Below are 26,079 nucleotides of genomic sequence, written 5' to 3'. Positions count from 1 at the left end.
GAACTTTTGACTGCTGAAAATGTTACAATGAGTCAAGTATCCGTTTAAAGTTAGCGTGGTTTTATTGAGATGTGGGCGTGGCCATTGACTTGCCGTCAGTTTGACTTTGAGCGAACGCTTGATCGTGTTCAAGCCTTGAAACGGCGAGTGAAGCAGGATGACGTTTTTTTTGGCGACGGCGGTCAGGACACACCAACGACACCATCCTTCTACATCTGTCTCATTTTGGGGGGGGGCGTGGCAAAAGGTGGGCGCTTCTGTCAATGGTCAATTCCAGTCAATGGCCACGCCCACCTCACCTCTGCCGCTTGATTCACCTAAGAGGTGCTTTCAGTTCCTTGTAAACATTTTGGTCGAGCCTTGGTGCGCACACATACTTATAGTGAGGGAGGAGGCGTGCGTGCGCGCTAGTGGTGGGACGATACGGATAAACCGCGATTCAATACTGTGACGATATTTGACTCACGATATCGATAATATCACGATACACGATATCTACAACTTTTGATATATTGTCAAAACAATTTAGCAATATATCACGATATGTGACTGAAAAAGCCAAACAAATGCCCATAAAAAAGCAAAATTACTAATTATGCATTTATTTAATGCCAAAACTTGTACAATGTACAAAGTTCTGCATTGTGCCTCACTGCCTCTTAGCCTTTTAACTATAAACATTGTAAAGTGAGACAAATTAAAGTGCATAACCATTTATAACATAATGCACAACTGGACACATGACATCGATAACTACTGTCAGTGTATTGATAATTTATTGCAACAGAGAGTGCAACAATACATTGCGATATCGATTTTTTTTCCCACCCCTAGTGCGCGCGTGCGTTTAGTGGGCGGGGCGTGTACCTGCGTGAGTAGCTTGTTGAGGGCCGACATGACCATGAGGCCCCTCCACACGATGGCGGCGTCCTCGTCAACCAGGAAGCCCATCGACATGCTGGCGGCACACAAGAGAGCCGAACCTGGCGATGAGACGGCCTCGCAATCGCGTCGTCATTCCTTCGTTCATTTGTTTGTTCGTTCGTGGAACGGAAAAGTGGCGCTCGCATTTTAAACGTGGACAACAAAACTTCCACTTGCAAGTCGAATCGTTCGACAAAAAACAAGAAAATTGCGCCGGTGACTCGTCAATTGGGCCTCAACTGACCACCAGTGGTGAAACACTTGTGCTTCAATGGCAAGAGGTAAGCAGAGCTGCAGCATCGCCATCATTTTCCATGAAAGAACATTTATTTCCGTTCAAGACTCACCAAGGGACGCCGTAGTTGGTCAGTGGGATCATGCGATTATCTGAAAAAGAACATTGAAAAAAAATGTATTGGGACATTTATGATTGTTTTTATTATATACAAACAAAACGTATCACATGCATCAGGCCGACAAGATCAGCACATTTGTGGACTTAATTTACCCAATTTGAAATATTATTTCTGGGCAGCACAATTGAAACTTTTGATATCATGGTTGCAAAGTGATGTTCATGCGAGATGGTTAAGCATTGAACAAACAATGTGCTCTGTGCCTCTGCAAGCTTTGCCATTTGTTGACATTTCGGTTTTGGGTTTGGGAAGGTGGACTAAAAACACACTTGACATATGGAAGAGAGTCAGACTTGCCTTTAAGATGCCAACTCACCTCTCTGCTCTGTCTAGTATTGCACACTTGAAATCCTTCACTCCAAATAGTTTAGATGTGGGCTTTCGGAAATGGGCTGATCAGGGTCTTGTCTACGTTCATCACTTGATGGATAAAAATGGTTTATTGTCGTTCGAACAATTGGGGAGAAATTCACAGTTCCAAAAAAGTGATTTTTTTTTAGGTATTTACAAATACGGTCTTTTTTGACATCTCATAAAGAATGGGGAAAAATAATGGACCCATCACTGATTGAAATGTTTTTAATTAAATGTCAAAAACGGCAAGAGCACAAAAAAGTTATTACAAAACTTTCTAAAATATTTGTATTGTTGGCTCATGATCAGCCCATTTCTGCAAAACAAAGATGGTTGGTGGAGGCGGGTCGGATTATATCTGATGAAAAGTGGAGAGAGGTATGTATGTTGGCGCACCGGACCACTAACTCCAACACATGGAGAGAATTTAAATGGAAGATATGTTGTAGATACTTCAGGACCTCAGACATTGTTGCTAAGATGACCCCTAATGTCCCAAGTCTGTGTTGGAGGAACTGTGGCACTGAGGTGCCTAATCACACACACATTTTCTGGTCTTGCTCCAAACTAAAGTGTTTCTGGGATGAAGTGTACAGGGCCATAAACCAGATTTTTCAAGTCACAATACCAAAGGACTTAATGGTGGCTGTACTTGGTACCACTCCACCTGGGGTGCAGGGACAGGCTGCAATATATCTTTTAAACATTCTTTTCACAGCAGCTCTGAAATGTATTACAAGCTCTTGGTTGCAAACTGAACCTCCCTTCTTTAATTTTTGGATTCAAAAATTGAGAGAAATCTATCACATGGAAAAGATAACCTAATTACTACGAATTCAAATACATATTTTTAGAAAAAGATGGAGCCAGGTGGAAGATTTGATATTGAGGTCCAACTAGCAATACGCGCTGGGAGGGGTGCTTGTGGATGTACTACTCGTTGATTGTAGTGACTGTAGTGACTATTGTTGGCTGTGTAGGAATGCTAAGTATATAGATGACACTGTTTATGTCCTAACTATTGTATTTTATTTTCATATACATGCATATTGTTTTTCTTTTAAGGAATGTTGTACAAAATGCTCTATTGTTGTAAAAAAAAAAGAAAAAAAAAGAAAAGCACATTTCACCAGACCCCAAAATCAACACTGACCTTTGCGTCATAAGCCAGAACAAGCCAATTGAGATTGGTCATACCTTTATTAAAATCACACAATTGGTCACCAAGGTTAATTTAGTGAACTAAAATGAACCAAATAACAAAAACTAAAATAAAAAATAAATAAAAACTTTGCTAACGAAATAAAATAAAAACGAAAATGCTTTTAAAAAAAATAAAAACTAACTGAAACTACATTTTATGTTTACAAAATTAACTAAAACTAACTAAAATGATTGCAAAAATGTACTTGGTTTTATCCATCCATTTTCTTGACCGCTTATTCCTCACAAGGGTCGCGGAGGGTGCTGGCGCCTATCTCAGCTGGCTCTGGGCAGTAGGCGGGGGACACCCTGAACTGGTTGCCAGTCAATCGCAGGGCACACAGAGACGAACAACCATCCACACTTACAAGCACACCTAGGGACAATTGGGAACACCCAATTAACCTGCCATGCATGTCTTTGGAATGTGGGAGGAGACCGGAGTACCCGGAGAAGACCCACGCGGGCATGGGGAGAACATGCAAACTCCACCCAGGAAGGCCGAAGCCTGGACTCGAACCCGAGTCCTCAGAACTGGGAGGCGGACGTGCTAACCACTCGTCCACCGTGCCGCCCTACTTGGTTTTAGTCTTTGGTAATTTATTTAATGTGTGAGCCTTTGGTGATGATTTTAACTCATTTGCTCCCAAAAACGTATAAATATGTTCCATTTTAAATGGTTTAAGTGTCCCAAAGACATATTTATGTTGTTTTTTTTTTATTTGTTTGTTTGATGCTAGAGCATATACAGAAGGATTTGATGCTGCCTCTCAACTGCAAAGAACTCTTGAAGAAATGGTAATTATTACACAAATGGTCTGCAGGTGGCAGCAGAGTATAAGAGATCAACCAGGGCCATGTTGAAACACGCTCTTTTTGTCATGGTTTTTACCAGGAATGTGAATAATGATGAAACGTAGCTATATTCTTATGCTAATTGCTGCAAAACGGAAACAGATAGAAATGTACTTTTTTTTTTCTTGATGTAAGAAGAGACTTTCATCTTTCTTTTGGTAGGTTCCATCCATGGTTTTCATAACAATAGAACACAATATTCTATGGGCCTTGCAAAATCAGTACAAATCCAGTCAAACAGCCGGGAGCGAACGTGGATTGCTTCTGTGAAAATGGCGGCGAGCGAATGAGTGTGTCGCACAGAAGTCATGTCATCGAGCAGCAGCCAATAGAAAAGCACCTTCACATGATGTCACACCAATGTTGGTTTTTAAATATTGTGCGCAAGTAGTACACTTTTTTTCTTTTTAATTCTGAAACTAACTAAAGGGCCGATGAAGCTCATATCTCAAGACACCACTGAAGTGACACTCGCAACTGTCATGGTTCGGTTCTCAGCCTGTTGTGCTTCTCTCTCTCTTCCAGTGCCAATAACGAGGGAGGCGTTCCCCAGCACCGCACCTGCTTCGCGTTAAGCAATCAATGCTTTAAAAGGACTCCGAGCTGCCCTCTCCGGTGTCGGATTATTATTTGCTCACCATTGTGTCCAAGTGTTCTCCAGTTTGGTAAAATCATAGTATCTGTTTTTGTCCTCGGTTAATTCTGTATTCACGTGTGTATATCCGCGTCGCTTTCTGTTGTTTACTCCGCCTTTGATTGTTTCCGCATTCTATTTCGTGTAGTCCTTGCCGGGTGCAAGTGTTTTGTGTTTGCTATTCTGTCCTTGCCTTTTGCAAGTGTTTTTTGTTACATTCGCGTTATTTGCCATTTTCTAGTGTTATGTGTTACATTCGTGCTCCTTGCCTTTTGCAAGTGTTTTTTGTTATATTCGTGCTCCTTGCCTTTTGCAAGTGTTTTCTGTTACCTTCGGGTTCCTTGCTGTGTGCAAGTGTTTTTTGTGATTCTCGTTATCTTGCCTGCGAGCAAGATTTGCTTCTTCGGTTTAACCAAAGAATAAATCGAGATTGTTTTCCTTCTCTGAGCCTGCCTTTCTGGGATCTGTTTTTCATCGACTCGGTCGAGTCGTGTCAGAAACAAACGCTAAAAGATTTGAATGGATTTGATAAACGGATTGTCCAATTGGACTTGAAATGAGAATGAATTTGTCAAATGAACACTTTTTTTTTTCCCTTGTTTTTGTTTTTGCATGCAAGTTTGCACACGCTGCCTTGAAATGTATGATGTTGTTGCTGTCGCTGCGTTACCGCCAGTGAGTTGCGGGTTCCCCTTCAGGTTCATCATCTTGGGAATAGACGGACCGTAGACGTCGGCGTCCAGCAGGCCCACCGACTTGGACTGAAATCAAACACAACATTGCGGAAATAGCAACAAACATGCTCATTTGCAGTTTCATAAAAGCTCGACTATTCATTAGGGATGTAACGAAAACTGCCACAATATATCGTCGTCGAGATGTCACCATGTTAAAAGCAGGAAATCTGTTTAAAAAGTCCGGTTGATTTCCATTTGTGCAGTTCTAGCACCCTCCGGTGGCTAGCTTTTTTTTAGTGCAGTTTAATTTTCATATGGCATGTTTTGGCCCTTTGATGTTTCAAAATTAATGTTCAGATATGCTTGTGAATTGAGTCAATATGTGGAGGAACTCAATGTGTGCACGCATTAGCAAGTAAGTGCCTGAATATGAAGTCTTATTCCAGATAGTTGTTTACATACATTGCTGTAATGCACAAAAACACAATATTGTGTGTCTTTTTTAATATGATATAAATATATTAATAATTTAATATGATTATCGTGAACCTCAATATTGTGATAGTTATCATATCGTGACCTTCATATTGTCTTGTGATGTTTGGATATCAATACATCCCTACTATCATGATTTACAAAAAGTAAAAAATCATAATAATCATCAGCCTTACTATACATGGTTGTTTTTTAAGGGAAAAAAAACACCTGCTGCTTCAGGGAATTTGCAACAGTCAATTGTAATTGCTGCACTGCAAATGTGAAGGATATGTACCGTAGTTTGTGTCAAATTGTTTGAGGGCCCCTGCTGGCTAACCCCGGGTTTTCACGGGTTGCGGTGCGGTTGCGGTGCGTCTTGACTGCGTGCTCCGGACGGGTCAATTTTTTTGTCAATCCACACCGGCTCCGCACAGCTGCGGTCCGGCAGCTCTGTCGCCGCCCACTTCCCAACGTGTCTCGCGGGACCGCGCGCGCACGATCATGTGGCATTTCACAACGACAAACATACAGAAAGTCTGTGCTCAACAGAGAAGCAGAAAGAGAGGTGGACTTCTTTTGATTTAACCTTTTCTTCTTCTGCTATGAGATTCCATGCAGCATCCTTTTTTTGGTTGTCCTTATAAAAAGGATGTGCCGTGTCATATATTATTTTGTGGTTTTCCACCTCCAATATAAACCTCTCCTCGTCCATGTTCGCTAGTGTCTAAACCGTGAATGAGCACATGGCCCGGCGACGCCCACGTCACGTTTTGCTGAAAAGCTTGCGAAATAGGAGCTGGCTAGTGTTTTATTCTGAAAGGCAACCGGAAATTTATTTTGAAACTGCGTCGGTCTTCCTGTCCCGCTCGATGTGTTTTGTGCTAGCTTGCCATTTGCCGGAGGCCTACCGCTGCGGCGTCCGGCAAAAATAGAAAATAGGTCTATCCTTGCGGAAGGCCTGCGGCACGCTGCAGCTGAGACGCAGTCGACACGCAACGCACCCGCAAGCGGTGTAAACTGCACCATTCGAATGAATGGAATCTAATTGCTTGCGTCGCCGGACCGCACCGCAACCGCACCGCAACCGGTGAAAACCCGGGGTAAGGGGCCCCAAGCAATTGCCCACCATGCCTAATGGCAAACTATGCCTCTGCTCTAAATTCTTTCATTCAAATTCTCTAATGTGTTTCCAACCAATTGCAAGGGTCCTCTCTAATTGTTGGGCGGCACCTGAATGTTCCTCACCTGTGGGTTGGCCGCCAACGCCAGCGCCAGGTTGACTGCGGAGGAGTGACAAGAGAAAGAAAGAGCGTTTGGCAAGTGCCTGCGTGCACCAACGAGCGAGCGCCGCCGGCCGGTCGAGACGAGTCGCGGTGTACCCGCAGTGGTGGACTTTCCCACGCCGCCTTTCCCCGAAGCCACCAGCAGCACCTGGCGGACCCCCGCGATGGCCTTGCTCTTGGGGAGGCCTCGAGCCATCCGCTGCTTCTGATGCTCCGCCCGGGCCGCCGCGTCCGCCGACATCTGCTGGGACAACCAGACACAAAACTGACATGCAAGCCACTCGCTTCGAATTGCTTCCCAGGACCCTCAGACATCCTCAAGTGGTCTTGTCCCCTCCCTCCCTTCCAAGCCTTTCCTTTGTCAATTTGTGTCGGAATAGGCCGTTGAAGTCACAGGGCGGCCATCTTGCTCCTCCCACCTCATGAGCAGACTACTGTATCAAATATATACGCTCTACGTACACATGAGACATATACAGCTTGGAGACGTCTGCCGGGGTGCTCACTATTTTTTAATAAGTAACAAAAATATTAATAATAAGTGGCAGCTCTGAAGACCCAAGTTCCTTAGATCCCAATATTTGATTTGGCAGAGGCATCTTTTGTTCAATGACACTTAAAAAAAAAATAAAAAAATAAAATACAAGTTCCATCCTGTAGTAAACATTAAGCATATCATTTATACATGTAATTAAGGGTGCAAAATGTCTGAAGTCCTCTTGTTTATGTTTAACACACTGAAAACAGCTTACATCATGTTGTTTCTACTAAGTTCTGTCTCCAATGTCATCTGAAATGTGAGAAAGTCTACCACAGTACGTTCTGACAATTTGGATGAAGGTTAAATGTCATTTTACCGCAATCACATCACGTTAGATGTGAGCGGATAGCCGTGGCCAGTAGGGCTGGAGATTGCCAACACCCTCACGATACGATACGTATCGCGATACATTTACCCAATTCTTGATCTTCAAGGCGATACATAGACCAATATTATACAGTCGTTTACTTGCATTTTTATTACAACAGTCATACGTATACCTAAATGATAAGTTCAACATACCTATTTTTTTTTCCATGTTAAAAACTCGCGAGCACCCTAGCACAAACTCTGGCCTTATACTAACTGCCTACGAGCTGTATATGTCTCATCTGTACGTATACCGTATCGTTTATAGAGTAGTCTGCTCGTGAGGTGGGAGGAGCAAGATGGCCGCCCTGTGACTTCAACGGCTTGCACTGGCATGTAAGGGCTAGCGGCTACCCACTCATATATATACAGGTCAGTGGTCTGCAACAAGTCACTTGGAGTTCAGAGGTTAAAAAAATTAAATAAAATTCTGAAAAAGAGAAGTTGGTGCTCTGTTTTTTAGAATATTTTTTCTGTCTTTTTTTTTTTTAAATAATGTTTTCCCCCGTTTTTAAAAATATTTTTTCCTGAGTAATTTTTCATCCTGTTTTTCTGAATATTTTTTCCCCCTGTTTTTCAGGATATTTTTTTAATGACAGAAAAAACAATATTCAGAAAAACAGAAGAAAAAAAAATACTCAAAATAACAACGCGTTCCCAAAAAACTAGTCAGGGAAAAAAAAAAAAAGTTTTTCTTTTCCCAAGTGATTGCTTCCGCAATTTTAAGCGGCAAAATTGATATAAAATAATAAACGCTGCGGCAACGTTTGATGACGCATTCGGTCACAGTGTGGCGAGTCGATGACGTCCCTGTCCAAATCTACAATTTTCTCATGCTTGTACCAGCGCTGTCCAACTCTTTCGTGCATCTCTATCTAATAAGTGAACATTTGATTGAAGTGCGTACGATGGTGTATGTAGTGTGGGTATTGAGACAGGGTCACAGCTTTACATACAGATCAGTGGTGTGACCTTCGCGACCGGATGTTAGAACGAAAGCACGCACGCGGTTCAACATCGAATCAGATTGCGCTATGATAATCGTTTGATAATAAACATTACTATGGAATGTTGACTCAACGAGATACTTCCGGTGTCGTCGCTGTCAACAAACGAAGCTTAACGCAAAGCATCAATACTCACGTGCCGGCGTGTAACGTGTAATGAGAAGGCAGTCTGGCCTTTTATTTGTGTTCCGGCTTGTACAAGCAGTGATTTGTTGGCGTGTGCGCTCATCAAACAAGAAAGTCTGGCGTAAGTGAAGTGCGCCATGTTCGAGATGCTCCACTCGATCACTTGAGGCGCGTCAATGATGCGCAAAGTTACCAAACATTTTCATAAAAAAACAACACGTACGGGATTAGTTTCGGAAAGACTATTATTAATGAACATGATAAACAAGTGTTTCGGTATGGTATCGATTGTTAATTCACAAGGCAAGTCCTGACGGCGAATGACTTGCGCAACTTTGAGCTTCTTAAAACATCCGGTCGGTGTGACAGAACCAGGAAGTCAAGTGTGTTTCAATCACTGATCTGAATATATAACTGGATAGCCGCTCGTCGCGTGGCCGCCATATTTCTCCTCCCAAGAAAAGTTTCTGGGCATAGAGCCTATACATTTACGGTATCCAAATTGGAGTACAGTATATTTGAAACGGTACTTAGTAGAAACAGCATGATTTATGATGTTTGAAATGTATTAAACATAAACAAGAGGACTTAAGACATTTTACAACTCATCTTAAAGACATGTATAAATTATATTCATAATGATGTTTAGTACAGGTGGAAACTTGTATTATTGTTTTTATTAAAGAATTATAAGTTTAATTGAACAAAAGATGCCTCTGCCGAATCTTATACTGTATTAGGGTCTAAAAAGCAGCACATACCATCCACCGGTTAATTTATTTTTTACTTGTTAAAAAATAGTGACCACTCCGGCACAAAACAACCCCCTACCCCCAGCACGCCTCTGGCTATGCTAACTGCCTACGATCTGTATATAATGTCTCATCTGTACGTATACCTGATAATTTACAGTATGCTGCTGGCGAGGTGGGAGGAGCAAGATGGCCGCCCTGTGACTTCAACGGCTTGCAGGGTCGTGTATAGGCTAATGGCTATCCAGTCATATATACAGGTCAGTAGTTTCATTCACTGATCTGAATGGTTTCGATTCACATTTTCTGCTTTTCAAACAAGGCAAACTGTGAATGTTTCGCCTTTCTTTGTACATTCCCTTACAAGAGAATCTCTCAGCTAGCGGCGTGTCATGGCTGGCAGAAGCGATTGTACGACGGTTCCAGTGGCTCGCACGGTCGTGCAGCAATGTTTGCATGCGAGGCTGCAGGTGAAGCCGCAGGACGAGCACCAACCAGCTCAGTGGGTTCAGGTCAGACACACAACTCGTATATAATTCACGTCAGAATAACGTCTCTCAAAGTTTACGCGCTGTCAAAAAGGAAAGTAAAAGGCAGTGGAGATATATATATATATATATATATATATATATATATATATATATATATATATATATATATATATATATATATATATATATATATATATATATATTTTTTTTTTTTTTTTTTTTCAGTGACTCTCCAGCTAAGTGTTATTTTTGCCGTGAATTACCCTCAGCAAATACGCTGTTGTCAACAAATTTTGAGTTTTAAAAGTGTGCGAACTGGAGCAGGATGGGCAGTTACTTTTCGGCTCGACCACTAGGCTGCTATCACTGGCGTGGAATGTGTGAATTTGTAGTTATCGCGCAATTCATGGCAAAATGGCGCGCGGTGGCGTGTTGCCAGTCACGGCATAATATCCACTCACTCCGAAAGCGAAAGTCATCTGCCGTTATATTCGGAGTTCTAATTGTCAATGAACGTTTCGGATCACAAGCCAATAATGTGTTTTGATGTGATTATTTTAGATTGAAAGAGGAATGGTGGTCTACGTTTGTTTTTTGAAAGGGGCAACCGAAGACATCCTTCCCAAGATGGGTGAGTTGCCGGCGCCGCCCTCTGCCTTCTTTTCAACTGACAACATCCCTTCTCTTCTGTTTCAAAGCAGCAGACTGTAACTCCGCAAAGTATTCAGGAAAACGGATGCACAAAACATTGCATGTCCTCTCATCTAGAGGCAGACATTTTGTTTGTGAATTTGCGAGCTTGTGACGTGCACTACTGACCTGTATGTGTGACTGGATAGCTGACAGCCCATAGGCGCTATTGCAAGTCACAGGGCGGCCATCTTGCTACCACCACCTCGCCAGCAGACTACTGTATCAACGATACGCTATACGTACACATGAGACATATACAGGCCGTAGTAGGCAGTTAGTATAAGGCTGGAGGCGGGGGTCTTCCGGGACGGGCACTATTTATTTAACAGGTAAAAAAAAAAAAAAAACATAAAAAAATAAATAAAAGTGCTGCTCTTCTTTTGCTCAGTTCCTTAAAGCCCAATATTAGATTTGGCAGAGGCATCTTTTTTTGAATTACAGTTAGAATTCTTTAATTAAACAAATATACACATTTCCTCCTGTACTAAACATCATTTAAGCATATTGATAATTTCTTAATGTATTTAAGGCAAGGTGTAAAATGTCTTAAGTCCTTTTGTTTACGTTTAATACATTTAAAACAGCATAAACGGTGCTGTTTCTACTAAGTACCGTCTCAAATGTCGTATGGATCGTATGCCGAGAAACGTTTCTTGGGAGGAGCAATAAATATAGTTTAGTGGCGCGCACTTAGTGCAAAACTTGATGGCATATTTGCATTGTGGACGGGTGAGACAGTGTTCAGACATTTTGAATGGCAGTTGCGAGTGTTTGAGTCCGACTGTATTTTGTGTACAAGAGACTGACAAGTTGTCTCCGCGCGTAGTTTCCACGCTGCTGAACGTGCGCCTGTGCGAGTCTTCGTCCGGGAAGTTGGTTTCGCTGGCGGAGCTCCCGGGCGGTCTCCTGGTGGTCCCTCAGGCCACGCTGGGTGGCAAAGCCAAAGGCCGGAGCATGCAGTATCACCACAATGTGGCCAAGGAGGACGGACTGCGACTCTACGGCCGCTTCGTGGCCCTGTGCCAACAGGCGGCCGGTGTTGTGCCGCAAATGGCATCCCGCCTGAAAATGCATCCCCTCTCGCGGGAGCGCGCTTACGTCACTCACTTACGTCGCCCTAACCATACTTCGATTTAAAGTCATAGCGCCATGAAATTCACCCAGGTTGCAGGAGCCACTTTTGTTTATACTTTAGCGTTGGTGGGGTGTTAGCGGGGGGCGGGGGGGTGGAATACTGGTGGTGGTTGAGAAGGTGTGTGTGGGTTTGCGTGTGTGTGTGTGTGTGTGTTTGGGTCTGATATATTTTGTACTTTTTTGAAACAGCGTTACGCCTGAGACAGCCACTTTTGTGTGCGCTTTAGCATGGGGGTGGGGGGGTCGTGATAAGACGCGAGGGTGGGGGGGTATAGATTATGTAGTTGTTTTTTTTTAGACAGTAATATGCCTGAGACGAGCCACTTTTGTGTATGCTTTAGCGTGTGTGTTGGAATATAAACTGTCGCAAAAACAATACGTGTTTTTAACTGAAAAGTATGTTCTGCTTTAAAGAAATTGTATTTTCTATTTTATTATTATTATTATTATTATTATTATTATTATCAATTCAATCTCTGGTGTAATAACCTTATTTATTGATTGATTGAATTATTTTTTTTATTTTTTATCTGTTCTCATTGCTGCTGGACATGTAAATTTCCCAGAGGGAGCCATCCCAAAGGGATTAATAAAGTCAAGTCTAAGTCTAAAGCTTATACCCAAGTACTGTGCATTGCTTTGCAACGGGACAAGACAAGAAACAAGTGTTTTCTGCTCATCTTCTTAGGACGTGCATGTCACCATTTAAAACGTCATACATCCAACCATCTTCACCCTTATCCTTGCTTGGGTCAATACTCGTGCTTTAAAAATATGACCATGTGGGGATGCAGTCCAGCAGGCACATTTAACATTCACCTTGCCTGGAATTGCATCCCCATGCATCTTTGGTTAGGATGCTCATGGGGACTTCAAATTCACCCCACTTACTCTTGCTCGCCCCCTGGGCCTCCCCTGAAAAGCATGTGAGGATTGGACAAACAGAAATGGATTTAGGGGGGGGATGCATAATCAGGCAACCTGGGAAAAACGCACTGCCTGGAATTGCATCCCCATGCATCTTTGGTTAGGATGCTCGTAGGGACTTCAAATTCACCCCACTTACTCTTGCTCGTCCCCTGGGCCTCCCCTGAAATGCATGTAAGGATTGGACAAACAGAAATGGATTTAGGGGGGGGATGCATAATCAGGCAACCTGGGGAAAACGCATTGCCTGGAATTGCATCCCCATGCATATCTGGTTAGGATGCTCATGGGGACTTCAAATTCACCCGACTTACTCTTGCTAGTCCCCTGGGTCTCCCCTGAAAAGTGTGTAAGGATTGGACAAACAGAAATGGATTTAGGGGGGGGATGCATAATCAGGCAAGCTGGGAAAAACGCACTGCCTGGAATTGCATCCCCATGCTTATCTGGTTAGGATGCTCGTAGGGACTTCAAATTCACCCCACTTACTCTTGCTAGTCCCCTGGGCCTCCCCTGAAAAGCATGTGAGGATTGGACAAACAGAAATGGATTTAGGGGGGGGATGCATAATCAGGCAACCTGGGAAAAACGCACTGCCTGGAATTGCATCCCCATGCATCTTTGGTTAGGATGCTCATGGGGACTTCAAATTCACCCCACTTACTCTTGCTAGTCCCCTGGGCCTCCCCTGAAAAGCATGTGAGGATTGGACAAACAGAAATGGATTTAGGGGGGGGATGCATAATCAGGCAACCTGGGAAAAACGCACTGCCTGGAATTGCATCCCCATGCATCTTTGGTTAGGATGCTCATGGGGACTTCAAATTCACCCCACTTACTCTTGCTAGTCCCCTGGGCCTCCCCTGAAAAGCATGTGAGGATTGGACAAACAGAAATGGATTTAGGGGGGGGATGCATAATCAGGCAACCTGGGAAAAACGCACTGCCTGGAATTGCATCCCCATGCATCTTTGGTTAGGATGCTCATGGGGACTTCAAATTCACCCCACTTACTCTTGCTAGTCCCCTGGGCCTCCCCTGAAAAGCATGTGAGGATTGGACAAACAGAAATGGATTTAGGGGGGGGATGCATAATCAGGCAACCTGGGAAAAACGCACTGCCTGGAATTGCATCCCCATGCATCTTTGGTTAGGATGCTCATGGGGATTTCAAATTCACCCCACTTACTCTTGCTAGTCCCCTGGGCCTCCCCTGAAAAGCATGTGAGGATTGGACAAACAGAAATGGATTTAGGGGGGGGATGCATAATCAGGCAACCTGGGAAAAACGCACTGCCTGGAATTGCATCCCCATGCATCTTTGGTTAGGATGCTCGTAGGGACTTCAAATTCACCCCACTTACTCTTGCTCGTCCCCTGGGCCTCCCCTGAAAAGCATGTGAGGATTGGACAAACAGAAATGGATTTAGGGGGGGGATGCATAATCAGGCAACCTGGGAAAAACGCATTGCCTGGAATTGCATCCCCATGCATATCTGGTTAGGATGCTCATAGGGACTTCAAATTCACCCCACTTACTCTTGCTAGTCCCCCGGGCCTCCCCTGAAAAGCATGTGAGGATTGGACAAACAGAAATGGATTTAGGGGGGGGATGCATAATCAGGCAACCTGGGAAAAACGCACTGCCTGGAATTGCATCCCCATGTATCTTTGGTTAGGATGCTCATGGGGACTTCAAATTCACCCGACTTACTCTTGCTCGTCCCCTGGGCCTCCCCTGAAATGCATGTAAGGATTGGACAAACAGAAATGGATTTAGGGGGGGGATGCATAATCAGGCAACCTGGGAAAAACGCATTGCCTGGAATTGCATCCCCATGCTTATCTGGTTAGGATGCTCGTAGGGACTTCAAATTCACCCCACTTACTCTTGCTAGTCCCCTGTGCCGCCCCTGAAAAGCATGTGAGGATTGGACAAACAGAAATGGATTTGTGTTCTAATCTCAGGCAAGATGGATTGCTCGCCCTACCTATTTCTACTAATCTACACTGTCCCCAGCTCATTCTATACGAGTTTATGTCCATGACTTTCCACACAAAGTTTACCCATTTATAATCAAGTCTAAATATGCTACTTCATTAAAAAGGGCCAATAATAACAATAGCAACAGCACTCATACTTTATATATATTACATAAATAAAACACAATATTTTAATCAACAACAATGTAAAAAAAAAAGTACAATAAAGTGATTACAAAGCAATTGAAAACAATTACTAATGTTCATTTCGAAAATAAAGTTAACAAAGTATTTGTTTACGCAAAAAAAATAAATGCTAAAAAAGAAAATAATGAAGTGTCCAAGTCTCAGGTGAATTATTCGCATGCAGGGCACTGGTAATCTGCCTTGGTATCAGGAGTCCCGACACACCCATGGTGAAACCACCTTTTGCACATGTCACAGCAAATCTTAAAAGAGACAGAAAGTGAAATGTAAAAGTAATCTAGATACAATCTATAATCTTTTGGGAGCCATAGTCATACACAATAGTACTTTGAAAATCACAGCAGCTATGATTAGAAGTAGTACATTTATAAACTCAACTGAACTTTATTTATAAGGCATTTTAAAACAAACATTGCTGTACACAAAGTGCTGTACACAGGTGTGCTCCTGGCGGAACCCAGGAGCAAAACAAGATGGAACCCATGCCCATATGAAAACCCACATGGGGCCCAACTGGACATGTTGGCTGGGTCGTTAAGAAATTTCAACTCCACTTAATGTTGATTTAATTTCAACAATAATATCACTTTCTGAACTTTTACATTTTGCATGCTTACCCAAATATGATTAGCATCATCGTTCTCCTTGAACCCACAATAATGACACAGGTTGCTTAGATCATCTGTTAAGACAAGGAGTATAAGTCTTCATTATTCACTACCAAATTAAAAGAAAAAAATTGCTAAAATCTAAAAACCCTTCTGTACTGTGTATTTTCTCTGGCCGCCCTGATTATTTAATCTTAATTCTATCATCAATCTTGTATTTAGCTGTTCAATCAAGTTTGTCACTAACATCATTTGAGCTGGGACATTACTGGAAAAAAAAGTCACATTTTAGAAATGTTTTTAAAATTAATAAAGTGATGTTTAAAAATCAACCTATTTCCCAATAAACTGATAGAGACTTTTTTTTGTTATAAAGTTATAAAAAAAAAAAAAAAAAAAAAAACACACACAAAAGAACGACCGCTCCCCATCCTCAAGGATCTCTTCCAAACACTTGAGAACCCATTCCACATATGCACCAATGTTTTTAATTTTTGAATTGAAACAATGTACATGTCGGGCTATTTCAGAAGTGAACTAAGAGTTTGGTGCTATGTTTTACAGTATATTCAACTGTGATAAATCTATTATCTGTTATGGGTCATTTAAACTAATAGTGATTGATTTATTACTGTTTAAACATGAGGTAATTAACATTGATCATGTAAGAAGAACATTCACCAGATTCTCGAAGGAGGCGGGTGGCTATATCTTGCCTCATCCTGTTCACTGCTGTGATTGTGGTCTTCATGTTGACTGTTTGTTGGTTTGTTAATATTTTCTCTGCAAACTGAAGACAATCATAGTTATTACAGTATATGTGTTAAGATGGATACATAAACGAGTGAGATGCAGATATCCATGCATTAAATAGAACAACATAAATAAACGTTTGTCACTACATCAAATTAACAGTTATTTTATGATGAGTGTCACAAACAGCTATAGTCCTGTCAGAATACAGTCTAACAGATTTTGGTTTTAATCTAAAAATAGTAAATGACCTTTAGGTTGTATAAATTCTTTCAGCGGTGTGTTGGGTACTCACTTTTAAGGCCAGGACACCACATGAGGTGCCATCTTGTTGTCGTGCATGAGGCAGGGTGCTGCAAGCCCACCTCGATACATTGCAGCCTTTTTTGCGCATAAAGGCCCTATGAAGGAAATATTTGAAACTATATTTATATTGTTGCATTCTCATTCAACAGATCATAGACCTGCCTATTGTCTGACACTGTAGTTAGTACGTTCTGTGTATCAGAAGACATCATTTTTAGAAAAAGTATTACCTTGTTGACTCCTGGCACCGCTTAATGTTGCTCTGAGACTCCCCCAATGGATCAATAAAAAGGCATCTCTTGTCATGTGGGTACATGACCTTTTTATTTTTAACACAGAAAAAGTTAATTAGGCATCTTTACTAAAAACTGGGTGTGCATATGTAAATATTTTATATGTCAAAAATTGCATTTGAATGGGAGATCAAGACAAAAACAAGTAGCTAGATGGCCTTCATAACCATTGATGCACCTCATAAAGAAACCATATTTATACTGCACTTCACATCTCACCGTCAACATCCAGTGGTGGTGGTCGTTCACTATTCCGATGATGACAGAGTATGCCATAGCATCGAGCTGAAAGTAGAAAACAGTTATGAAAACCAACAGCATAATCACAGAAAAAACTTCCAGTGACATAAAAGTCCACTACATACAGTCCTGAGTCTTGGCGACTTTCCTTGCCAGATTGCCGTCATCGAGAAGCTATCAATGACAGCAGCCACATCTTCATTGCACTTATTGTATTCCCGCACAAGAAGAGTCAGGTAAGCATTGATTACCTATGAAAAAGAAAAATCGTGTGTGAGGCATGCAGTTTAATATGCTGTTGACTGAGTCACTGTTACAGTATTCTATAAGGAGGATAAGAACCAAAGCATTATGCAGGTCACTGAATTGCAATTTATGCACTTTTCATTAATATGAATAAACTTATCGTAAAAAATTAAGTGTAGCCCTTAATTCTTTGCATGGAAAGTGATGGAAAGGCAACAGATTATGACAGTATACCTCACTCTCAAGCTCCTGGTTGGGACTAGTCCTTTCTATGTCCGAATAGTACAAATTGTACTTTTCAATCTTTGAGAGAAGGACATATACTTTTTTCCCTGCCCATGCCTCTTGCACATCTGAGGAGATGAGATTGAATCACATGAAAGTATTGTTAAGCTGTTACTGTATGTATAACATGCTGTATTCTGAAAACTTTCATTAAGAACTTAAAAGGCCTTTAATAAAAATGATCATTTTTCATTTCACAAACAAATCTTAAAAGTTTTATGATTTGCACTTCAGTCAGATGGAAAAATGTCATTAAAATCCATTTAGCTAAAATGCAACAGGAGAGTAAAATACAAGGTTTGTCACCTTGTATTTTTTCCCCGATTGAGAAAGCAGAGAATGAAAATTACTTACATTTTTCAGTTTGGGGCTCTGGTACAGCTGGAGGTGAGGAGGCCAGCGAGGCCGGAGATGTGGAGGTCGATGGAGGCAAGGAGGCAGCTGGAGGTGAAGAGGTCGGTGCGGCTGGAGGTGAGGGTGCCGGTGAAGGCAAAGAGGCTGGTGAGGGCAAGTAGGCAGCTGGAGGTGAAGAGGTCGGTGCGGCTGGAGGTGAGGGTGCCGGTGAAGGCAAAGAGGCTGTTGAAGGCAAGGAGGCAGCTGGAGGTGAGGAGGCCGGTGAAGGCAAAGAGGCTGGTGAGGGCAAGTAGGCAGCTGGAGGTGAAGAGGTCGGTGCGGCTGGAGGTGAGGGTGCCGGTGAAGGCAAAGAGGCCGGTGAAGGCAAGGAGGCAGCTGGAGGTGAAGAGGTCGGTGCGGCTGGAGGTGAGGGTGCCGGTGAAGGCAAAGAGGCCGGTGAAGGCAAGGAGGCAGCTGGAGGTGAGGAGGCCGGTGAAGGCAAGGAGGCAGCTGGAGGTGAAGAGGTCGGTGCGGCTGGAGGTGAGGGTGCCGGTGAAGGCAAAGAGGCCAGTGAAGGCAAGGAGACAGCTAGATGTAATGAGGCTGGTGCAGCTGGAGGTGCTGATTTGGTGGATACGTTAAACTGAATGACAGAGGGACGGTTAGTTTGGGGTGCAGGTGCAGTTAAAGGCAAGGAGACAGCTGGAGGTGAGGTGACCGGTGAAGGCAAGGAGGGCTTGGAAGATTTTATTTTTCGTGGAATACGTGGAACTTCATTTTTTGCTTTTACTAGTTGGTCAGTGTTGACTTTTGTAAGGACCACACCGTTACTTCCCTCCAGATCAGCACTTTTACCTTGAAGCGCTCTTATAATATATGGGCCGAGGAAGTTGGCCTCCAGCTTTCCACCCTTCCTCTGCTGGTTCCTCACATTTTGCCTCCAGACCTCATCTCCAACTTTGAGGACACCTCTTGCAGCACCTGATTTGAGCCTCCGCCGCATGTTCTCCTGCTGTTTCTCCACATTTGTTTTGACAATGTCCCGAATGCCCTCCAGCCTCTTGATTTCCTCAGCTGGAGATTCCTCTCCCACAACAGCCTCAACATTGCTGTCCAACTGCACACAGAATTTTACACTTAATGCACAAACATTATTTTGCAGTAGATTTTGTCTTTGCATTGCATTGACTTCCAATTGCATTTACACAACATACTTTGCAGTTAAACTTGTAATAAAATCATTTTGGTAGTTTTCCGCTAACCGTGTAGTGCACAGGGACCTCCGATGGGTACCGGGCCTCTCTCCCAAACATAAGGAAGTATGGGGAGTATTTGGTGGTGATCTGCTTTTTTGTCCTAAGCCCGAACATTACGGCATCCAAATACTCATCCCACAGGTCAGGTTTGCCTACCAGTTTGCCAAGAGTCCTGAATAATAAACATATTCATAGGCATGTATTTAAAACTAGTCATTTCAATTCTGCCAACATAAATTGAAGACTATATACAGTAGGTCATGTTTCATGAGTAGATTGACCTTTGTTAACTTTTGACCTATTTTCTTCTCACCTTTGGATGGTGCCATTCATCCGTTCCACCAAACCGTTTGTTTGGGGATGATATGGTGCACAAAGACTCCGTTGTATCCCGAGTCTTTCACACACACTCTTGTTAATCTGTAAATGCAGAGTAAACATAAATCTTTAACTGTAAAAGAGTCTGGAGGAATTTTTTTTCTGGAAGGTGCAAAATTATTAAATGGAAGCTTTTTTTTATACTGGATATGTAGCCTTTTGACTCAAACAATGATGAATGAAAATATCTCGTCTCACTCCAGCTTGAACGTCACTGTGAAGCGCTTTCTCTCCCTCAATTAAAACTTATCCTCTAGCAGTGACATCTTCCTGCTATGCTAAGTTTTTCTGAATATAACAGAATCTTTTAATATTTTCTGTTAGTTTTTTTGTCTCACAAAATTTCTTAGTTAATGGTGTAATTCATATATTAATAATTATTTATTAAACTGATTATTGACTATAAATAATAGTTAATATTTTGGACCTTTTCTATTACATAACTAGTGAATTAATTTTATATTATACAGAAATACATACACACACACACACACACACACACACACACACATATATATATATGTGTGTGTGTGGGGGTGTGTGCGTGTGTGTGTGTACAGTACATAATTAAATGCACTCCGTGAAGTTTTACAGTTTTACAGTATACAGTTGATACAGTATTTACCGCATTCACAAATTCTTTCCCCTGGTCCGTCAATATTCTCTTTGGTGCCTCAAACTGATGAAAAAATTTCAATATGCAAGATGCGACTTGTGCAGCAGTTTTGTTCGGAAGTGGATATGCCTGTGGCCATTTTGTGTAATAATCTATCATTACACAAATGTATTCATTCCCATTTTTTGTTTTTGTAAGTTTTCCAATCAGGTCCATGCCCACAAGTTCAAAAGGGTGTGTGACCTAAAAAAGAAGAATAAAGAAAATCAGATTAAGATCACCATCCTTGGGAACAATTTAAATAATTGCCTGTGTAAATAAAAAGAAATGCCAACCCCTATCTTAATATGTTAACATGCTGTTGTGCAGAAGTAGTAATTAACCTCCCTATTGGGTTTCAAAGTTTTTAGCAATTCTTCTGTGAACCATAGATGATAAGCTATGTCGTATAATAAATCTACAGAATGTTTACCTTTATAGGAGTATACTGCACCTCCTTTTTTATCATTTTCTGGCTGGCCTGGCAAACTGAACATTGTGATACCTGCAAAGAACACATGTACATGAAAATGTTGCCATCAGCTAGCATTGTGGTTGTGGTTGATGATATTCCATGTTCTGTGTGAAAATAAAAGCACATGCACTAATAACTGTGTAAAATAATCTCGTAGAATTTTATTTAAAGCATATTATCTTGCAGTATTGTGGGATTACCCATTTATCAATATCAGCAGCCATTCCGGGCCAGTAAAATCTTTGACAAATGGCATGCCGTGTCTTCTTTTGCCCAGTGTGAGCTCCAGTCGCACTGGCATGAAAGTCAATGAAAATATCATTGGCCTCTTTCGACCCACACACAACTTTGGTTTTGCTTTGTCTGGCTGAACCTTTGTTGTACAGCTGCTCTCCTGAAAAAGAAAATGGATAGCATATTGACTCCTAGAAATACTTTACTATAGTATTTACTATTTAAATTTCTATCCTATTATTAATTTAGAGAGAACCCTGTGGCTTGGTTTAAACAACAAAACAAAAACAAAACAAAAACAAACAAACAAACAAAAAAGAACAAGTGAGAAAGGGGGTGGGGACACACAGGCAAAGCAAATATTACTGCAAGTAGGGATTATTGTGTGTGATTTGCTGCAATAACCATTGCAATTATTTTTAATCATTGATAACATAACTAGTATTGTCTTAAAGAGGAAAATTATAGGGATGCATTAAAAGTTTTTATATCTTTTATGTTTCAACAGAAATAATATGAAAACATCTCAGAAGGAACATATCAGCAGCCAATATTGTTTTAGAAAGCTCTCTATAGTGCCAACACATGTCGCTCAATGTGTTTTGCACCCGTTTCTTGGGGAGACATGTGTAATTACTGGTGTAGAATAAATTCACCTGTATAGGACATGTACAGAAATTAGAAAAGTTATTTGTACATTTGGGGGAGTAGCATTAGCTGTCATTTCCATTATTCCACCTTTTCTTGTCTCCAACCAAGCCTAATTGTGAAGAGAAGAACATTCTGTTAATTGATTTTGACGTTTAATTATAGTACTTATGTCCGCTTACAGTCGAAAGAAACACGCAAAATGCGTGCATGATTTCCTTTTCTGGTCGTATTACTTTTTGTAGTACCCTAAACCAAGGCAACTTCGCCATTTGGCCGTCAGATTTTAACGACGTACTACTTGAAATGACTTTAATTAGTCTCTGAAAATACCACTCACCTTCCACGTCATATTTTGCGGACTTTCGACGAATTGCACTTTTTTCCTTTTTTGATATGCCCGCCGAATATAGCCCTTTGGTTTTGTAAGTTAGAATTACGTTATAGAGTGAAGGCTCCATTTTCATAATAATACTAGACCTCTGTTTGGTGAAATGAGGGTATAGGCCTCTCCTTGGGGAACGTGAAAGAACTCCAGGGGGTTCGTGACATTAAAAAAACAAAATAAAAAGTAGCATCCATGCAAAAATGCTTTAAAAATAATTACTAAAATATGCAAATAATTCAATAAAATAGAAGTTCATAAAACAAATGTTATTCAACTTCATAGACTTCAAAATTTTGATCTACCCCATAAGAGAATGGTTCGACCCACCGAGCATCACCTGTCAATCATGTCAAAACTTTATTTAAAATTAAGATAGTTACCGGTATTTATTTTTGAGAACAGATCTTTGACCAAAAGGAAAACAGTGAATAGTGATTTATTTTTGTGTGCACAAATCTATTTCATTTAATTGGTTATTTCTTTTTAGTAAACTATTTTTATTTTCAAAAAATTCAAGAGATTAATTAAATGAAGTTCCAAAGTTTAATAAATCAAACAACACTTTATTTGAATTATTTATGCTTTTCAACCAAAAATGCTTTGCAGTGTTTCGAGGGTAGGCAATAGCTGGAAGAAAAAACAACAACAATACTTACACTGTGGTTACATAAATGAAAAAAGGTTGAGAACCAATTGGTTAAAGGATAGACAATCAAATGCATCATTTGAAAAAATGTATAAAAGAGTGTTGTAATATTCTTTTTAAAAAGTAAATACTGAAACAAATGAGAAAACTTACCTAGCAATCAATCTGTTTACTGTGACTGCATCACCCATCGCAGATTGATACGTTGTCATTAAAAACAAAAAGACCAATAGGCTACATGCTATAAGTCCCCATGAGCATCCTAGCCAAAGATGCATGGGGATGCAATTCCAGGCAATGCGTTTTTCCCAGGTTGCCTGATTATGCACCCCCCCCCCCCCCCCCCCCCCCCAAAACAATTTCTGTTTGTCCAATCCTCACATGCTTTTCAGGGGCGGCCCAGGGGACGAGCAAGAGTGAGTGGGGTGAATTTGAAGTCCCTACGAGCATCCTAACCAGATATGCATGGGGATGCAATTCCAGGCAATGCGTTTTTCCCAGGTTGCCTGATTATGCATCCCCCCCCTAAATCCATTTCTGTTTGTCCAATCCTCACATGCTTTTCAGGGGAGGCCCAGGGGACGAGCAATAGTAAATGGGGTGAATTTGAAGTCCCCATGAGCATCCTAGCCAAAGATGCATGGGGATGCAATTCCAGGCAATGCGTTTTTCCCAGGTTGCCTGATTATGCACCCCCCCCCAAAACAATTTCTGTTTGTCCAATCCTCACATGCTTTTCAGGGGAGGCCCAGGGGACGAGCAAGAGTGAGTGGGGTGAATTTGAAGTCCCTACGAGCATCCTAACCAGATATGCATGGGGATGCAATTCCAGGCAATGCGTTTTTCCCAGGTTGCCTGATTATGCATCCCCCCCCTAAATCCATTTCTGTTTGTCCAATCCTCACATGCTTTTCAGGGGAGGCCCAGGGGACGAGCAATAGTAAATGGGGTGAATTTGAAGTCCCTACGAGCATCCTAACCAAAGATGCATGGGGATGCAATTCCAGGCAGTGCGTTTTTCCCAGGTTGCCTGATTATGCATCCCCCCCCCTAAATCCATTTCTGTTTGTCCAATCCTCACATGCTTTTCAGGGGAGGCCCAGGGGACTAGCAAGAGTAAGTGAGGTGAATTTAAAGTCCCCATGAGCATCCTAACCAAAGATGCATGGGGATGCAATTCCAGGCAGTGCGTTTTTCCCAGGTTGCCTGATTATGCATCCCCCCCCTAAATCCATTTCTGTTTGTCCAATCCTCACATGCTTTTCAGGGGAGGCCCAGGGGACTAGCAAGAGTAAGTGGGGTGAATTTGAAGTCCCTACGAGCATCCTAACCAAAGATGCATGGGGATGCAATTCCAGGCAGTGCGTTTTTCCCAGGTTGCCTGATTATGCATCCCCCCCCTAAATCCATTTCTGTTTGTCCAATCCTCACATGCTTTTCAGGGGAGGCCCAGGGGGCGAGCAAGAGTAAGTGGGGTGAATTTGAAGTCCCCATGAGCATCCTAACCAAAGATGCATGGGGATGCAATTCCAGGCAAGGTGAATGTTAAATGTGCCTGCTGGACTGCATCCCCACATGGTCATATTTTTAAAGCACGAGTATTGACCCAAGCAAGGATAAGGGTGAAGATGGTTGGATGGATGACGTTTTAAATGGTGACATGTACGTCCTTAGAAGATGAGCAGAAAACACTTGTTTCTTGTCTTGTCCCGTTGCAAAGCAATGCACAGTACTTAGGTATAAGCTTTAAACTTGACTTTATTGATCCCTTTGGGATGGCTCCCTTTGGGAAATTTACATGTCCAGCAGCAATGAGAACAGATAATAAAATAAATAATTAAATCAATCAATAAATAAGGCTATTACAGCAGAGATTGAATTAATAATAATAAAAATAAAATAGAAAATAATAATTCTTTAAAGCAGAACATACTTTTCAGTTAAAAACACATTGTTTTCGCGACAATTTATATTCCAAATCAAAACGCAATTGTTTCCGACCCATTTATAAACAATCAAAGAATCATCTCATTAAAAACACGCATTTTATACTTAGATCCATAAGAAAAACCTTGCTCATTTCGCCGCATTATAAGCATTAAACCTGAAAAAAAAAAATAATAATAATAATAATAATAATTAACCCCTCGTCAATGCACAGTTCACCCCCCCAATTCGTATGACGTGTAGGCATATCACTGTCACAGGACTGTCTCCAAAAACTAAAGCACACACAAAAGTGGCTCGTCTCAGGCATATCTCGCTGTCTCAAAAAAACTACAAAATCTATCACGCCCCAGCGTCTTTTCACAGTCAACCCAAACGCTGCCCCCCATCCCCACCCCCACGCTAAAGCACACACAAAAGTGGCTCGTCTCAGGCGGGCGTAAAAGCTGTTTCAAAAAAGTACAAAATATATATTCCCCCCCCCCCCCTCCCCCCCCACACACACACACACACCTTATCAACCACCCCGCTAACACCCCACCAACGCTAAAGTATAAACAAAAGTGGCTCCTGCAACCTGGGTGAATTTCATGGCGCTATGACTTTAAATCGAAGTATGGTTAGGGTGACGTAAGCGAGTGATGTAAGCGCGCTCCCGCGAGAGGGGATGCATTTTCAGGCGGGATGCCATTTGCGGCACAACACCGGCGTCGACGTGCAACACGGCACGTACGGCAACCGGCAGGTGCTCCACGTGCAAACCAATGGACCTCACACGCACCTCCTGGAATTCTGAACACCAACCGGACGGAGAAAGGACTCGTCCTTCTCTCCTTTTGGAGTTTTGGTTGCAAAAACGTGGGAAGAAATCTGAGCTTCGTTAGCATTTCTTCTTGGCAGTGGCACTGCTGCCACAATTCTGCACTTATGAGGTCAGCACAGGGAGAACATTAGTCCTCTTGTGCCCCAGGAAAAACAAAAAACAAACTTGACCACAGTGCATAATTGAAACGAAACCAGTTCAACTTTTGAAGACTCGGTTGTGATGCTTCACAGTGGTGGAAGTGTCAACTGGGGCTGGTAGTTTTTACATATTGTTTGAATGTTATTCAAAACAAACAATGAGGCAATACCACACTAGTGGGATTCACCAACTTCTTTGAAACAGATTCATTTCCTGCTTTCATCTGTTTCCCACATTAAAAGCCCATTTTTGCAAGTCTTGTTTTGATGTAACACAAAATAATTCTGATTATTATATTTATATGTTCAAGTTCTGCGGGTGTGGCAGCTGCTTTGGAAGTGCTTTATAAAATAAAGATGACTTGAAATCAG

At 41.8% G+C, this 26,079-nt stretch overlaps 3 protein-coding genes across 7 annotated transcripts in view; 1 reads left to right on the top strand and 2 right to left on the bottom strand.

The window, feature by feature from the left end:
- nubpl (nucleotide binding protein-like) overlaps positions 1-11,089 on the bottom strand; it is a 17,641-nt gene extending 6,552 nt beyond the window's left edge. Inside the window, exons 1-6 of one of the 4 annotated variants that reach the window (XM_077539290.1) lie at positions 10,929-11,089; positions 6,920-7,064; positions 6,786-6,820; positions 5,057-5,147; positions 1,272-1,311; positions 868-958 (exon numbers count right to left, since the gene is read on the bottom strand). In XM_077539290.1, the coding sequence (XP_077395416.1) occupies positions 868-958; positions 1,272-1,311; positions 5,057-5,147; positions 6,786-6,820; positions 6,920-7,064 (402 nt within the window). In that variant the 5' untranslated portion in view covers positions 10,929-11,089. Of the gene's footprint in view, positions 1-867; positions 959-1,271; positions 1,312-5,056; positions 5,148-6,785; positions 6,821-6,919; positions 7,068-8,876; positions 9,235-10,928 lie in introns of those variants that run through there. The other 3 variants (XM_077539291.1, XM_077539288.1, XM_077539289.1) reach the window with 3 other exon arrangements.
- Positions 9,823-26,079, top strand: dtd2 (D-aminoacyl-tRNA deacylase 2). 2 transcript variants are annotated; one of them, XM_077539292.1, is made up of 4 exons: positions 9,823-9,878; positions 9,986-10,130; positions 10,671-10,740; positions 11,629-12,553. In XM_077539292.1, the coding sequence occupies exons 2-4, from the start codon at positions 10,011-10,013 to the stop codon at positions 11,937-11,939; spliced, it is 501 nt and encodes a 166-aa protein (XP_077395418.1). In that variant the 5' UTR covers positions 9,823-9,878; positions 9,986-10,010; the 3' UTR covers positions 11,940-12,553. The 2 variants fall into 2 exon arrangements, with proteins under 2 accessions (XP_077395418.1, XP_077395419.1); XM_077539293.1 differs by lacking the exon at positions 9,823-9,878 and adding an exon at positions 25,424-26,079 and having other exon boundaries at positions 9,901-10,130; positions 11,629-11,840.
- On the bottom strand, positions 15,285-18,256 carry LOC144031777 (uncharacterized). The gene is made up of 8 exons (XM_077539201.1): positions 18,139-18,256; positions 17,739-17,852; positions 17,379-17,504; positions 17,233-17,298; positions 16,951-17,039; positions 16,710-16,815; positions 16,343-16,451; positions 15,285-15,295 (listed from the first exon to the last, which is right to left on the bottom strand). Exons 3-8 carry the CDS (start codon positions 17,418-17,420, stop codon positions 15,285-15,287), a joined length of 423 nt encoding a protein of 140 aa, XP_077395327.1. The 5' UTR covers positions 17,421-17,504; positions 17,739-17,852; positions 18,139-18,256.

The sequence above is a fragment of the Festucalex cinctus genome, chromosome 12 (assembly GCF_051991245.1).
Source record: "Festucalex cinctus isolate MCC-2025b chromosome 12, RoL_Fcin_1.0, whole genome shotgun sequence".
NCBI classification, from domain to species: domain Eukaryota; kingdom Metazoa; phylum Chordata; class Actinopteri; order Syngnathiformes; family Syngnathidae; genus Festucalex; species Festucalex cinctus.
This window is presented reverse-complemented; position numbering and strand designations above follow the sequence as displayed.

Bases quoted from the DNA above. Each gene is read 5' to 3' on its own strand.
- dtd2 (XM_077539293.1), top strand. From the start codon at position 10,011: ATGGCTGGCAGAAGCGATTGTACGACGGTTCCAGTGGCTCGCACGGTC. The intron at 10,131-10,670 runs GTCAGACACACA...TGATTATTTTAG, and splicing joins AACCAGCTCAGTGGGTTCAG to ATTGAAAGAGGAATGGTGGT. The intron at 10,741-11,628 runs GTGAGTTGCCGG...CTCCGCGCGTAG, and splicing joins AGACATCCTTCCCAAGATGG to TTTCCACGCTGCTGAACGTG.
- LOC144031777 (XM_077539201.1), bottom strand. From the start codon at position 17,420: ATGACGGCAATCTGGCAAGGAAAGTCGCCAAGACTCAGGACT. The intron at 17,040-17,232 runs GTGAGATGTGAA...AAAAATAAAAAG, and splicing joins ACCACCACTGGATGTTGACG to GTCATGTACCCACATGACAA. The intron at 16,452-16,709 runs GTGAGTACCCAA...GATTGTCTTCAG, and splicing joins GTGGTGTCCTGGCCTTAAAA to TTTGCAGAGAAAATATTAAC.